This window comes from Chiloscyllium plagiosum, chromosome 7 (assembly GCF_004010195.1).
Source record: "Chiloscyllium plagiosum isolate BGI_BamShark_2017 chromosome 7, ASM401019v2, whole genome shotgun sequence".
NCBI lineage: Eukaryota > Metazoa > Chordata > Chondrichthyes > Orectolobiformes > Hemiscylliidae > Chiloscyllium > Chiloscyllium plagiosum.
The window spans coordinates 44,143,630-44,160,876 of NC_057716.1; the positions used below are offsets into that span (position 1 = coordinate 44,143,630).

A 17,247-nucleotide genomic window follows, 5' to 3' on the forward strand; every position below is an offset into this window, starting at 1 on the left:
CACTTTGCATGGGCTATATTGTCATCATAGGTGAGCTAGAGTGTGTGTTATATATATAGACTAATAAGAGGTCCTTTAATAGTGGTTTCCAAATATTTTCCAACTATGACCTCTTTCAAAGCTTGAAAGTTGTTGTGGCCATTCAGTATGTGCACACGGGGTGGGGGGGCACAAACCCTCAGAAAGCATGCCAGTGGTCAGTTATGTGAAAAGGCAATTATCTTCTAACTGTTCTCAGGATTGGCCATAAACTAAGTTATCTCTTTGCTGTTAAAATGTAGCAAAAACAGAAATTGTTGGAGAAATTCAGCAGGTCTGGTTGCATCTGTGGGGAGAAAAACAGGTCACTGTTTCCAGGCCAGTGACTCTTGGAAGGGATGCTTCACAACATCTGAGCTTCTCATTAGTTTCTGGTTTTATTTCAGATAGACAATAGGTGCAGGAGTAGGCCATTCAGCCCTTCGAGCCTGCACCGCCAATGGAGATGCCGGGGATTGAACCCGGGGCCTCATACATGCAAAGCATGCGCTCTACCACTGAGCTGCATCCCCAGATCTCCAGCTCCTGCAGTTCATTGTTTTAGTTTAAGTGTAATTCCACTTTAGCAGTAGAATAATGCATCGTGCACTACAGCGTGAAACACTCCTTTCTCATCTTCCTACTCCCCGTAAACAATTTATCTAAGTTTCTAACAGCGATAATTATTCACCAAGGCCTTTTAAACCAGAAATCACGATGCAACAATTCTACGATAAAACTCAAATCCAACTTCCTTTTTACGGACAGAAGTTATTTTTGAATTCCCAAGGACTGTTTTTCCTCAAATGTCAAGTATGCAGTGACTATAAATTTCTGATCACTGTGGAATCAGTGTTCACTAAGCTAAAGCTACATACCTGTACCACTGTGTTATATCATTAGCATTACGTCACAATGGTACATGCATGTTCTTCTCTTCATCCAGATGGTGGCACTGTTGCACTGTTAAACACACCTCAGTTCTCAGTTTCACTGTAACATCATGATGAAAAAAAATTGACCAATGTAACTTTCCCAGACAAAAATGTCAGTTTAAATAAACTGAAAGCTTTACACCTATAGATCTAAACTTAAACTGAAAGGGCTTACAAAATTCAGATTTACCCCAATATTTCTAGTGTGAAGTTTACTAAAGGGTAAAGTTAAAATATATTACTTAGTACTTTAGAAATTATAGTTGGTTAATGGTTTAAAGTATAGCACAGCATTTAGTTTAAAAAGCTTGCAAAAGCATGCAAAATAAGTCACTACACAAACGTAAAAACAAACAATTAGTTTGAAAGACTATCTAAATTCATAGATCACACTGACAGGACACAAGATTACCAAATTTATTTTGGAAAAAAAATAATATTGGACCAACACAGCTGTTTAGGACAGCTTCTAAACAATAACCCAATAGCAATCTAAACTGATTAAAATCAAGATTATACTATGCATTTGTCAAACAAGCAATGAATGAAATTGACATGAATATAAATATTGAAACCAACTATTACACAAGTATTTTACACAAAATTAAAAGCAATTTTTCTGTGCACACAAAACCCACAGTTTTGAAAAACTTAGCTCAATCCAATAGGGGAGAAGAGCTACAATGAGTGCAAGATCATGGGAACTCTACCTTGCCCAGAACTTGTGGGCGGCACAGTGGCACATTGGTTAGCACTGCTGCCTCACAGCGCCAGAGACCCGGGTTCAATTCCCACCTCAGGCGACTGACTGTGTGGAGTTTGCACATTCTCCCCGTGTCTGCGTGGGTTTCTTCCAGGTGCTCCGGTTTCCTCCCACAGTCCAAAGATGTGCAGGTCAGGTGAATTGGCCATGCTAAATTGCCCGTAGTGTTAGGTAAGGGGTAAATGTACGGTTATGGGTGGTTTGCGCTTTGGCGGGGCGGTGTGGACTTGTTGGGCCTGTTTCCACACTGTAAAGTAATCTAATCTAATCTAATCTAAACTCCACAGCACTTGATGCTAACATGAGCTTTTCATAGAAAAGACATTTCTGAAAGTGAAGTACCCAATCATAGGGAAATTCACTAATTAGAGAATATTGGAACTGAGACAAATACATGCCCATACTTCGGAGATGCCGGTGTTGGACTGGGGTGTACAAAGTTAAAAATCACAACACCAGGTTATAGTCCAACAGGTTTAATTGGAAGCACACTAGCTTTCGGAGCGACGCTCCTTCATCAGGTGATTGTCACTCCGAAAGCTAGTGTGCTTCCAATTAACCTGTTGGACTATAACCTGGTGTTGTGTGATTTTTAACTATGCCCATACTTGGTCACTTGTAGAGGGCCGGTAACAGAGCACATGCCTCTGAGTTAGGAATGATTTATGATAGTACTGAGCACGGAACAAACTTTTTACTTCAAACGTTGCAATAGTATTAATGAGGACCACAGCAGATTTACTCAGATTTACAGGTTCCATCCAAAGTGGTATACAGTTTATACTCACTACTCAGATCTGAATCACAGTCCAGACAATTAAACTTTAGAAAGCAATCAAACATTTACAGTGTCATCCGAAAATCATTTTCCTGAAATAAGAAAAGCATTTTTTCTAAAAAATGAATAACCCAGTATAAAGCTGCTTTCGTATTTCTCTTTGGCTCCGAGGAAGAAAGTACAGAGGCATGCTATCTACATTTTCATATCCACTTTTTTTAAAAAGAAAATATGCCAAGTTTTTATGGAACTCGTGAATGAGTTGTTATTATAACCGTTTCAGATCTCACATCGTGACACTGCTTCATGATGTCAACATGCACAAGAGCTAGTGTAGGCACCAAGGGGCTGAAAGGCCTCCTACATCATAACAATTGTGATTTTGTTAGATATATCCATCATCATACTTATATAACATCACTACTTTATGTAAGCAAACTGCCAAAAATGCCAGTCAGCATACATGTGCAGTAAAGATTGAGCTCACATATACCCAGCAGCAGAGTGAGGCAAATCTCTCTCAGTTCTTCACCTAGCTGACAATGCAACAGCAGCCAGATATGGCAGTAAATGCCCTAGCTTTTTTCCCCCCCTATTCAAGGTCCCAGTTTATTGCTGCGCACTCAAATGCTGGAGTAAATATCCAATCTCAAGCCTATTTATTGTGCTAGCCTGTAATCGTGAACAATGTAGAATAATTACTGACTTATTGAGTAAAGTTCCAGAATGCAACAGCAGCCAGATATGGCAGTAAATGCCCTAGCTTTGTCCCCCCCCCTATTCAAGGTCCCAGTTTATTGCTGCGCACTCAAATGCTGGAGCAAATATCCAATCTCAAGCCTATTTATTGTGCTAGCCTGTAATCGTGAACAATGTAGAATAATTACTGACTTATTGAGTAAAGTTCCAGAAAGCTAGAAATTTTATTCAGTACATAAACATCAAGTAGATCAGGCAAAACATTGAGATTCCTTTAATTAGTATTCAGAATATAAATCTGATTTCTAAACAAAGCAAGTGATTAAAAGTTAGATACAACTTAAACATGTTTCATTTGTAGCATTGTGGGTGGGTTCAGAATGGTCTATTCAGCTTGTCTATGAGATTGAAACTCCTCCAGTCTCGTGCAGAGGCAGCAAAGTGCAGATATGACAAATTCCTACACTTGACCATATCAGCCACTATAATATGAGCAGCTGGAAATTTGATCATGGTGGCAGGTCAGTAGCTATGGTGAGTTCAGCCATGTGGGATCAACATTCAGCTGTTCCATGACATATTTTCAACAGGTCAACATGATTTGTCGAATGCAGAGAGCCAGCTGTGGTGTGTTACCTTGCTTCTTGTTCACAAACTACACCACCAACTCTCAGTCCAAAAGAAAGAGTCAATGTATATGTCTCTCCCAGTCAGTGTACAACCTTTCCATTGGCAAGTCTTCAGTTACGCAACACAATAGAAGGACTATCATCTGCTCCTTCCTTTAACGAAAGGCATGACTTTCATTGCCTGAAAGATTAGTAGGAGCAGAAATGCCCAGGATACAGACAAAATTAGATTTTCATCAGAAGAGCCATATGTTCAGAACAAAGAGCCGCAAAGTGGGATCAAATCAAATGATGTGAACAAGGATAAGATTTTTCAAATCAAGATGTTTCACTGGGAGACAAGGTAGGTGGTCAGCAAGCAGTTAGGTGAATGAGATCTGGTGCAAGTTAAGTCACATGTTGCAGCATTTTGTATAGCCTCAAAAAGTGTACAGTGGAGAAAGCCAGCCAAAATTGTTGAAATAGTCAAGTCTAGAACAAAAAGACAAATGAACAACAACAGATGAACTGATACAGAGCTAATGTTTGAATGAGAAATAGACAATCTTCCTTCATGATGGCATGATTTAGATTGGAAGCTCATTTCTGGTAAGGTTTGCAAATAGGCTCATCAGTATGAACATTTATCTATTAACACTACAGGGATTCCTGCCTGGCACACGACTACAGTTACATGCTTGTTTGGAAATCATGTACTTAGAGTTACTGTTCCAAATTAATTTGAACTATTTTTTAAAAATTCTTCACAGAATTGACCCACATCCATCTGCTTCTATTTGAGATCAAAATCCCAAAGTACAATTAGATATATTAACAGTTGTGACAAAAAGTATAAAATGCATGAAATGGAGCTTCCTACTGGCACAATCAGATTTGGAGAGCATTCTTTACAACTGGATTTGTCTACTCTTAGAAAAATCTCTTGCAAATGGAATTTGATATAACCAAGTGTGAAGTTGTCCATTTTTTAAACATGAACAGGAGGACAGGAAGATGCTGACTAGGAAGCGGTGGAAGTAGATAATGGATTCAAATGAAAACTAGATTTTGTTTCAGTGAATAATCTGGGACAGAGATATAAGTAAAATCACATATAGCAGTATTGTATAGAGCATTTTGTACAGCTTCAGCATATTCTCATGGCTCTGAAACTCAATCCCTCTACTAATAAAAGCTAACACACCTTATGCCTTCTTAACAGCCCTGACAGCCTGGGTGGCAACTTTCAGGGATCCAAGTACCTGGACACAGATTTCTCTGCTCATCTAACATTACCAAGAATCTTACCATTAGCCCAGTACTCTGCATTCCTGTTACTCCTTCCAAAATGAATCATCTCACAATTTTCTGCTTTAAACTCCTATTTCCACATCTCAGCCCAACTCTACAGCTTATCAAGTCCCTCTGTAGTCACAACATCCTTTGGCACTATCCACAACTGTACCAACCTTAGTGTAGTCCACAAACTTACTAACCCATCCTTCCACACCCTTATCTAGGTAGTTTATAAAAATGACAAACAGCAGTTGTACCAGGGCGGCACGGTGGCTCAGTGGTTAGCACTGCTACCTCACAGCACCAGGGACCAGGGTTTGATTCCCATCTCGGGCGACTGTCTGTGTGGAGTTTGCACATTCTCCCAGTCTCTGCGTAGGTTTCCTTCAGGCTTCCAGTTTCCTCCCACAATCCAAAGATGTACAGGTCAGGTGAACTAAGTTGCCCATAGTGTTAGGTGCATGAGGTAAAGGTAAATATTAGGTAGGGGAATGGGTCTGGGTGTGTTACTTTTCAGAGGGTCAGTGTGGACTTGTTGGGCCAAATGGCCTGTTTCCATACTGTAGGGAATCTAATCTAATCAAAACACATCTTTGCAGTACAACACGAGTAACTGAACACCAGGATGAATATTTCCCATCAACCACCGCCCCCTGCTCGCCAATTTCTGATCCAAACTGCTAAATCAGCCTTAACCCCATGCCTCCTTATTTTGTGCAATAGCTTACCATGAGGAACCTTATCAAATGCCTTACTGAAATCCACATACATCACATCAATGGCATTACCCTCATCCACCTGTTTGGCCAGGTCGACTATCCCTAATCAACTTATTCCTCTCTAGATGGTTATAAATCCTATCTCTTATAACCCTTTCCAACACTTGACTCACAATCAAAGGAAGGCTCACAGGTCCATAATTTCCAGGGTTGCCTCTATTCCCCTTCTTGAACAAGGGAACAACATTTATTATCTTCCAGTCTTCTGGCACTATTCCTGTAGACAATGACAACATAAAAATCAAAGCCAAAGGCTCTGCAATCTCCTCCATGGCTTCCCAGAGAATCCTAGGCTAAATTCCATTCGGTGCTGGAAAAGCAAAGCAGGTCAGGCAGCATCCAAGGAGCAGGAAGTACAATGTGTGAATGGGGGTGGGGATGGAGGCAATAGGTCAGAGGGAAGGGTGGAGTGGATAGGTGAGAGGGGAGATTGGCAGGTAGGATAGATCATGAGGACAGTGCTGAATGGAAGATTGGAACAGAGGTAAGGGGGGGGGAAATGAGGAAATTGGAGAAGTCCACATTGATGCCCTGTGGTTGAAGTAATTTCTGCCTTAAATCCCATCTCTCTTCCTACTTATACCATTGGTGCTTATGTGGACCACGACTTGGGGCTGTTCCATTACCCCCGCAAGAACCCCAAAAGCAGGATCAGAGACATCACGAACTTGAATACATTTTTCTTGCATTATCCCATATCCCTGACCTTAACATTTAGAAATTTTCAAATCCATTTGAAATTTCAACACTTTCCAACTTCCCATTATTTACAAACTACTCAGGATTTGTTTTTCTTGCCTAACTAGATAATCTCATTTCTCCAGATAGTGTTCTGCATGCCAAATGTTTGCCCCTCACACATAGCCTACCCAAATCCCCCTGAAGTGGCACTACATTCCCCTCAAAACTCCCACTGCCAAATAGTTTTGTGTCATCTGCAAATTTGGAAATCGGCACACACAAATCAATGAAACAGATAGTCAAATGCTGGGACCTGAGCATTGATCTTTGCTGCACCCAACTAATCAGAGCTGGCCAATCTTGAAATGACTTATTTCTTCCTTCTCTCTATTAATCAATTCTTCATATATGTCAGCATGTCTCTCCTCCACCACCACCGTGGCCACGCCCAATCCGATATGCTCTAATTTTGTTTACCATAGAATGTGGGAGGCCAGCCTGGAATGCATCAGAATAATCCAGTCCACACCTAACAAATGCATGGATGAGGCATTTCGAAGATTAGATGGACATTATTACACAGGCGGAAATATTCGATTTGCATAATGGCACTGAGGTGTGGTCAGATACTTATCACAAGTTAAATATGACAAGGTCACTTGGTCATGTCTTAAATAGTTGCCAGGGCAAGACAATTAGCAAGTTGTGAACAGATTTTGTGCTAAGTATCAAAAAGAAAATGGATTCCTTCAATCACAACTTTTAGTTGTGAAAAAAGTTTTGAGCATCCACCACTGAGTGGCAGACAAGCAGTTTAACTTGTTTGGGACAGTGGAGGAGTAAGATGATGATGCAATGGTGCAACAGTAGAGGTGGTATGAGAAAAGTTTAAATGTATAGTAGTCACAAACCTGGTTGGTTCATAATAATGCAGTGTTCATACACCGACACTCATTAATAAAAACACAAAACTGTAATTTGTGCATTGAAATGCCTTCACCTGAATTTTGTACATACATATGGTTAAGACGTAACATCCTACAGTGAGTGTCATAGAAATAAATACAAGGTTAGTCAAGGTGATCTAACAATTAAAATTTAACAAATTTTAAAAAGGTTAAGGAACTTCAGCAGGGTGGCGTACTATAACTGAAGGCATTGTTTTCTGTACTACTATCAGAAACAATGTACAGCAGACCTGACAAAAATACAAAATATGTTTTGATATACAGTTGTGAGTTATATAATGACACTTAGTTTGGAGCACATGGTGTGGGGGGGGGGGGGCGAGGAGAAGAGAGGAAAGGGAGAAAACACAGTCAAACACCATTCAGAAATTAAGGATTGTTCATGGTCTATGAATCATCAGACTTTGCTTTACCCCAGTCTAAAACACTGACCTGCCATCCATTGTTTTATATTGAATTACAGGAATTTAAATGACAAGACTAACAAGTTTATCCACTTTAGGTAAATGTATCAGCGAACTTCAAACAAAAAGGAAAGTTTTTCATGTTTATTAGATTTGTTTTTTCTGTGGCTATAACCTTTATTTCACTCATTTTTAAAATAGTATTTTTAACAAGTCACAAAATGATCTATAAATAAGGGAATAGTCATAACAAATACATGCCTGGTTTGGTAGCAATGAATATCAGTAGCGACAGTAGTCAATGGATTTGGGTGTATCTCCAGGGTTATTTTGGTTATAAAAGGAAATACCTTCTTTGCATTATTAATGCAGAACCACTTTCCTCTAAAAAAAAATGAGCATCCAAAAACAGAGAACCTACTGATTATTTTGAAAAGCAAACAGACAGTAAATGTAACATTTGTCTTAAATTTGCGCTTATGGTGCATTTGTTTCATATAAATTCAGGTCTTATTTACGCCGAAATTTGCACTCTTACTAAGACCGAGTATAGGAGTTTAGAAGATTTATGCTGAAGTTGTGCTGGGCATTGGGGAGGCCTTTTATGGAATACCGTGTCCAGTTCGGGTCACTCCTTTATAAAGGAGGAGATTATTAAGCTGGAGAGGGTTCAGAAAAAAAATTTACCAGGATGTTGCTTGGAATGGAAGGTTTGAGGTAAAAAGAAAGGCTGGATGGGTTTGGATTTTTTCCACTGGAGCTTACGAGGTTGAGGTGAAACCTAAAATAGAAGTTTATAAAATAATAAGGGGTATAGATAGGGTTAATGGTAGCTGTCTTTTCTCATGGGGGATTTGAAGACTAGGAACAACATTTTTAAGGTGGGAGATTTACAAAAGACAAACAGCAAATCTTTGCAGAGGGTGGTTTGCGTGTGGAACTAACTTCCTTAGAAAATTACAACATTTAAAAGACATTTGATGGGTATATGGCTAGGACATGTTTGAAGGGCCAGGAGCAGGTGGGACGAGTTTTGTTTGGATTATGTTTGGCAGGGATTGAGTAGACCGAAGGGTCTGTTTCTGTGCTATAGGACATAAAGATTGCAGGTTTGGGAAGGGATTGAGAAACATCCAGAACACCAATCCACTGAAACTTGTATTTCAGACAATTATTATTTACATAAATATTGCCAAAAAGATTTCTTGCAAACTTGCAAAGATCATCTTAGAAGCCAAAGTGCATAATAAAAGGGCTGCTGGGAAAAATAAACCCGGTAAAGGCAGCACAGACCTATTCTGAATATTAGTTTACAAACATGATCCACATCGACTCTCCAAAGAGCAACCCACCCAGGCCCATTCCCTACTACTCTACATTTATCCTGACTAATGCACCTAACCTACACATCCCTGAATACCATGAGCAATTTAGTATCCAATTCACCCAACCTGCATATCTTTGGATTGTGGGAGGAAACCAGAACACCAACTGGAAACCCTCTAGACACGGGTAGAATGTGCAATCTCCACTCCTGAGGCTGGAATCAAACCCGGGTCCCTGGCACTGAGAGGCAACAGTGCTAACTACTAAGCCACCATGCTGGCCTCATCTAGTCCCATCATCAGCAATTGGCCCATATCCCTCTCAACCCTTCCCAATCATATACATATCCAGATGCCTTGTAAATGTTGTAGTTGCACCAACCTCCACCCACTTCCTCTGGCAGCTCACCCCATAGATACACCAAACTCTGCATGAAGAGGTTGCCCCTTAGATTCCTATCAAATTTTCCCCTCCCTCACCCTAAACCTGTGCCCTCTAGTTCTGGACTCCCACACCCCAGGGAAAAGACTTGTCTATTTACCTTATCCATGCCCCTCATGATTTTATAGACTTTTATAAGGTCATCCCTCAGCCTCCGTCAGTTCAGGGAAAACAGCCCCAGATGCTGCCAGACCTGCTCAGCTTTTACCAGTGTTTTCCCTTTTTGTTTCTGATTTACAGCATCCACAATTCTTTTGTTTTTTTTCTTGCAAATTCAAGCCCAATTTGTCAATCTTCCTTGATCAGTCAGTCACACCATCCAGGAATGAGTCTGGTGAACGATTGCTGCACTCCCTCTATGGTAGTAATATCTTTGAGGTAAGATAACCAAAACTGCACATAGTACTCCAACTTCAGTTTAACCAAGCTTGTACACAATAAAAACAAGATTTCACAACTTCTGCACTCAAATCGTCCTGCAATAAAGGCTAACATTCCATTTGCTTTCCTAATAGCCTGCTCCATCTGCACGTTAGCCTTCCGTGAAATTTCAACAAAAACAGAGGTCCTTTGTACAAATATCTCTAGCCATTTAAGAAATACTCCACATAATTTTTCCCACTAAAATAGATCATCTCACATTTTCCACATTATATTCAACCTGTCATTCTAGCCCATTCAGTACATCTGTCAAAAATCTCCTGTAGAACACTATGAAGCCACCTGATGTCTTTCTTACAACACACAAAGCCTATAGGCTACCAATTTGCAGACATTACATTTGGTCCCTACATCCAAATTATTGAAATAGATTGTGACCAACCCTTGCAGTGTCATTAGTCAGAGTCTGCCAATCTCATTTTCTGGATTAAGACTTGAATTCAAACTTCAAACAGACAGGGACTGAGCCAAGGCTGTCTTCCATGCAATGAGTAAAATAACAGGATTAATTGTTCTTTGTGAGAGGACAGACTCACCTATTTTGAACAGTCACTAACAATAGAAAACAATGAAAATTATGCCAGGATGTTTCAAGAAACCTCACATTAAAGAGACACTTAATTAAAGTCCAATAACTACCTTAAGTGACAAAGTAAAATAAAATCTACCAAGACATAAACACAACATCCACAAGAGAGATGTAATATTGCATAGAATAGTCCTGGTAAAATGAAGAGTAAACCAATAAACGAAATAGACATTTCAGAGGATTCGACAATATGCTGGTCAACTTAAACAGGGTTTCTCATGTAAGGGACAAGAAAATTGTTAATACAATGACAGACAGATGCTAAATGTATAACTACATATTTCACCCCCCTCAAAAACCTTAAAAATCACAACACCGGGTTATAGTCCAACAAGTTTACTTGGAAGCACTAGATTTCAAAGCACCGCTGGTGCTGAGATTTTTAACTTTGTACACCCCAGTCCAACACCGGCATCTCCAAATCATCTCAAAAACCTTGCTTGATATCCCATTTCACTCAGGATAAAAAGCTGGAGATGCATATTCTCAAGGAAATTTCACTTTGGTTATCAATTAACACCCAGTTGTTCTATTACTTGCAGCATATGGCACAAATGCAACTATGCTTGAAAATAGAAAATTAATATTCTTATGCTTCTGTAAGAAGCTTCCTTACACTCTACATGTGACAGAACATGATCCTGTTCAGTTCTTACTGTTTGTAACTCTCAGTAATTTAAAACCATTACTTTGCATTTATTTTTCATTATCAGTCATCAATAAAACAGTAATTAGAAGAAGGCACTTTGCACAAACCAAGTGACTGTGAATAAAATGTTTTTTTAAACTTCTTACCTTTTGAATGGGTAAATGTGACAAAAAATGCAATCAAAGATCAGAATTAGTTTTATTCCACAAATGACGTGATCTCTTCAACCAAGAAAACCAGTTCCAAGCAGAAACAGAATCAGAGGTCTACAGGACAGAAAGAGGCCTATCTGCCAATCAAAAACAACCACTTAACTATTCTCTTCCTAATTTCCAGCACTTGGCCCATTGCCTTAGCACACAAATATCCATCTAAATACTTAAAATGTTGAGGGTTTCTACTTCTACCACTCTTATAGGTAGTGAGTTCCAGGTTCCCACAGCCCTCTGGGTGACAAAGATTTTCCTCACATCCCCTTACCTTAAATCTACTTCCTCAGTCATTGATCCCTCCAGCAAGGGGCCTAGTCTCTTCCTGTCTAAGACCTTCAATTTTATACACGTACCCCCTCAGATTCCTTTGCTTCAAGGAAAATAGTCATAGAGATGTACAGCACAGAAACAGACCTTTCGGTCCAACTCATCCATGCCGAACAGATATCCCAACTCAATCTCGTCCCACCTGCCAGCACCTGGCCCATATACCTCTAAACCCTTCCTATTCATATACCCATTCAGATGCCTTTTCAATGTTGCAATTGCACTAGCCTCCACCACTCCCCGAGCCCATGCCCCTCATGATTTTGTAGACCTCTATAAGGTCACCCCTCAGCCTCCAACGCTCCAGGGAAAAACAGCCCCAGCTTATTCAACCTCTTCCTAGAGCTCAAATCCTCCAACCCTGGCAACGTCCTTGTAAATCTTTTCTGAACCCTTTCAAGTTTCACATATTTCCAATAGGATGGAGACCAGAATTGCACGCAATATTCTAACAGTGGCCTAACCAATGTCCTGTACAGCCAACTCTCCAGCCCAGGCAACATCCTGGTAAGTCTCCTCTGCATCCTCTCCAGTGTAATCACATCCCTCCTTTAATGTGGATTCCAGAAATGCACGCAATACTGCAGCTGTGCTCTATCTAACTTGGTATACAGCTCCAACATAACCTCTCTGCTTCTACACTATAAGCCTCAGCTAATCAAGGGAAGTATCTCATATGCCTTCTTAACCACTTCACCTACTTTTAAAGTATCGCCCACTACTTTAAGAGACAAGTAAACATACACACCGAAGTCCCTCTGATGCTTGATGTTTCCCTTACCTTGTCTGTCCTGCCCAGATATCACATTCAGATAGAATTCTCCATGCAACTGATTAGCCCATCCATATTCCCCTGTAATCTAAGGTTTCCTCCTCATTATTTGCCACCCCACTGATTTTTGTGTCATCTGCAAATTTACCAAAGTTCAAGATCCAAGTTCTAAATCTTTAAAAGTATGCCCCAATAAGGGTATCAACACTGATTCCGATGGAAGCCCCACTTGACACAGGCTTCCAGTCACAAACCACCAACCCCCCCTGAAAACCATCAGCTTCTGCTTCCTGCCATTCAGCTAATCGTGGATCCAATTTGTCAAATTTCCTTCGATCACATGGACTTGTACCATTGCTATCAATCTTCCATGCGAGACCTTATCAAAAGCCTTGCTGACGTTCAACAAGAACACAGAATGCATTTCCCTTATCTACACACCTCGTTACTTCTTCAAAAAATTACATCAAGTTAGTTAGACATAACCTCTCCTTCACAAAACTATGTTCACTTTTCTTGATAAAGCCTGGCCTTTTCAAGTGCAGAATATATCTGTCCCTCAGAATTGCTTCTAAGTTTCCCCAGAGGCTAGACAGAGTGGCCTGTAGTTTCCCGATTTATCCCTTGCTCCCTTATTGAAAAATATTATCACATTGACAGTCCTTCAGTTCTCTGATTCCTTCATGGCCAGAGAGAAATGGAACATTATTACTAGTACTCCCATTTCTTTCCTTGCCCTATTCAACTGCCTGGGATACATTTCATCAAGCCCTGGAGATTTATCTACTTTAAGCCAACGAGACCACTCAATCTCCTCTCTGTCAATGCTAATTTCTTTGCACACAATCTTTCTCCCTGATTTCTATACCCATAACCATCCCTCTCACTAGTGAACACCAAACCACGGATTCACTTAGAACCCTCCCTTCAGCCTCTGGCTCCATGCACAAATCACTATGATTCTTAAAAGGACCCTTTCCCAAGTATACACTCTCCCTATTTCATTTTGCTGACAGATTAACCTAAAAGGATCTGTTCCTAGTCTACTCTGGCATAATCATACATATTGGGCTTCAGATTCTTGACTGACTGGTGAGACAAAAGTGAAAAGGGATAAACAGAAACAGCCATTGCCTTATTAAATGGTTCAAGGTGTTGAATGGGTTATCTCAGTAAGATGATGATAACTTGGCTTAAAGTGTGAAGATGCTTCCATGACAATAGTTAGATAGGATCTTTCAGGATTTTGGCTCAGCTACAATGAAAACTTAAAGCCAAAAAGAGGCTGATCAAAGACAGGCAGGTTTTGGGATGATTGTGCTCCCAAACACCAATTGTTCCTCGAGGAGTCAGAGTTTGGGGTTTGGAAGGTGCTCCAACAGTTGCCTTGGTGAATTGTAGCAATGCATTCAAGACAGCTACACTTATGTATTACACTATTCCAAAGATTATGATAGTGGATGTTCGATGCCTGATTATGATCAAGCAGACTATTTTGTCTTACATAGTGTTGACGCTTCCTCAGTGTTGTTACAACTGCATTCTTTCAGGCAAATGAAAGTATTACATACACATGACCTGTGTCTTGTAGGTGGGAGAGGAGTCAAGCACTCATTTCCAACTACTGACCTCATGTGGGGCAATTGCTGAGGATTAAGGATGACTTACCTTGTGGGCGGCACGGTGGCAAGCACTGCTGCCTCACAGCACCAGAGACCCGGGTTCAATTCCCACCTCAGGCAACTGTGTGGAGTTTGCCCATTCTCCCAGTGTCTGCGTGGGTTTCCTCCGGGTGCTCCGGTTTCCTCCCACAGTCCAAAGATGTGCAGGTCAGGTGAATTGGCCATGTTAAATTGCCTATAGTGCTAGGTGCAGGGGTAAACGTAGGGGAATGGGTCTGGTTGGGTGCGCTTTGACAGGTCGATGTGGACTTGTTGGGCCGAAGGGCCTGTTTCCACACTGCAAGTAATCTAATCTAATCTAATCTACCGCCACTCCCAAGTATTAGTCTCCGAGATGTCTACACGAGTTGGCAGGTGGGTTTGAAGGGTTGGGTAGACTAAGCATTTGGAAGTTTATGCATGCTCTCACATGCTTTAATCTTATTCTGCATTCTCCCAAAATCTCTCCATGGGTTCAGCATCTTCCCAAATAAACATTTTTCATCTTGGTTAGGCACAACTTACGGAGTTGGAACAATGTGGACAATTGACCTTTGCAGGGATACTTTGAGAACATCCCCAAATGCATTTCTGCTGTCCTTCTGGGTGTCTCTTACCACAAATAAGTTTGAATAGAACACCTGAATTGGCAGTCCAATCTTTGACATATGATCGGATCCATTAGTTGACTTGTGCCTTGATGCTAGGCAAATTGACTTGGGAGGTGACTCTGTTGAACCTTCTGTAATAAATTCTGGATCAGAAATATTCCTGGTGAATCTCAAAGTGAGCAATGGCAAACGGTTACATACATTTATGTAGACATTCATGCTAACTCCTTAAATCACTTTGCTAAAAAGACTAAAGTAAGTTGATGGGACCACTTTTGTTCAAGTCAGACTTACATTGCTTTACATGCACTTAAAATGCAGGAAAATACATTCAGAGAATCATGGTACTTCAGACAATGAAAAATAAACATATATAATGTTGATTAACATGAAAAGATTTCACAATGAATCTATTAGACAGCTGTTGTTAATTCTTTGGAATTCCAGGAATGTTCTCATAATTGTTAACTAATATATAACTAACAGTAATATTGAACTGAACCACCAGTCTTATACAAAAGCTCAAAATGCAATTTAGATTTTTGACACACCAGACGATAATTTAATATCAGGATTTAGTTAAAAAAACATGCAATCTTCACCAGTCAGTTGCATGTCACCTATAATGGCTGATAATATATGCTGTATTTTTTGCAATCAACTTTGGAGTATCATTTCAATAATTACCCATCATTATGTTAGAATTCTTTATCCCTCACACATTAATTACAAAGTACAGCATATTCTCTGCAAACAACAACAATTAATCTCAAACAAAATTCTAGTGTACTTAGTAATAGGAAAATGAAAGATTAATCTGATCCACAAAATAACCCTCAATGTCAACAAACATTTGAACCTTGAAAGACATTGGTGTCTTGAAATGAAAATTAAGTTAAGTGATAGTCTATAACATAATTGAAAATAGAAACCTTGCAACATGCACTGCTTGCTTAGTGGTCTGACGCCTGCTTGCCTAACATTAGGCCACAAGTAGCACTTAAATTTTACTGGTCAATGACAAGGCATAGGACAACTTACATTTATTAACACACACATACCAAATAAACATTAAGTCCACGATTGAAAAGGTGAAGCTCACTCCTGCAGTTTATACCAGAAATCTAACTAGCTTGTGTTTTGACATTCTGACAAACCTACAACTTGGGAGTCCAATCACTGCATTGATCTAACTATTCGTAACTATGCACACTGTCAATATGACATTCTACGTTAAAATCGTCTGCTTTCGTAAAATGCATTCAACAGTCATACCCGTTCGATAGTTGTGGATTTGCTTATTAAAAGAAAAAAGTTTTATAAGTATGCATCTTAAGAAAGCATTGGTGCCATTTGCCAATTGTGATTAGATTCACTAGGGAAAAGCTGAAGCGTTCTATTGTTTTAAAGAAAACAAAGTGCCCAGAGAACGTACCACTAGATGTCACACCGTACTGTCAGAGAAAAAGTTACGTAGACTGAAGATCAGACCACCAATCATCCCATCCTATCGCTACAAATCAGCACGAACTAGCATTCAAGTGACACTTTTCCATTTTTGAACAGTTCAAAATACTGACCTAAAATTCTTAGTTATATGACCGATTGAAAACTTTTATTAATTTGTTTTACTGCATAGTCTCCAGTTTCAGATCTGGCAACAAAGTAAACGAGTAAATGCACAAACTGATATAGTTTTTACTACTGGCTTTCTCAGTCAACAATTAATTCTGAACTTCGGCAGAGAGCAGCTCACGCCCCATCTCTGTGTATTTATTATTTAGAAATGTTATTGAAACCGAGTAACACCATCCAGGGCCCGAGCTATAAAACTCTTGAGCATAACCACTCCAGCAGATAAACAAGGCTCGCTCCTTGAAAACGGGAAGACAGCCCGGACACAGAGAGGAGGATGCTCCGGCTCCGGCCTCCCTTCCCCTGTCCCGCCGCCGCCGCCCATTCAAACCGCCAACCCACCTCCGCCTGGGAATGCTCCCCGCGGTCTTCGCTGCACGGTCCGTGCTCCCCGGCTCAATGCCTCGGCACTGGCTCAGAGCCGGTGCTGCGGCGGGCTCGGCACTCCGCAGGTGCCCCACCAACACTCGCAGCCGTTGCCGAGCACGGAGCTGCCTGCACTCCTCCTCCTCCTCCGCCACCGCCGCCATTCTTCCGTATTGTGGCTGCAAGCCCGGGTCAAAGGTCAGAGCTGAGACTGCTCCCGGCAACCTCAGCGCGCTTTACAGGCGGGAGGGGGAGGGGACAGGGGAGGGGGAGGGGACAGGGGAGGGG

The 17,247-nt window shown here is 40.6% G+C and overlaps 1 protein-coding gene and 1 non-coding gene across 3 annotated transcripts in view; both read right to left on the minus strand.

The window, feature by feature from the left end:
* The window catches only part of agps (alkylglycerone phosphate synthase), a 146,599-nt gene extending 129,432 nt beyond the window's left edge, over window positions 1–17,167 (minus strand). Inside the window, exon 1 of one of the 2 annotated variants that reach the window (XM_043693533.1) lies at window positions 16,936–17,167. In XM_043693533.1, coding sequence (XP_043549468.1) covers window positions 16,936–17,123 — 188 coding nt within the window. In that variant the 5' untranslated portion in view covers window positions 17,124–17,167. The remainder of the gene's footprint in view (window positions 1–16,935) is intronic. The other variant, XM_043693534.1, reaches the window with a different exon arrangement.
* Window positions 480–551, minus strand: trnaa-ugc. The gene has a single exon. It is a non-coding gene; the product is annotated as a tRNA-Ala (tRNA).
* Window positions 17,168–17,247: the final 80 nt, after the last annotated feature.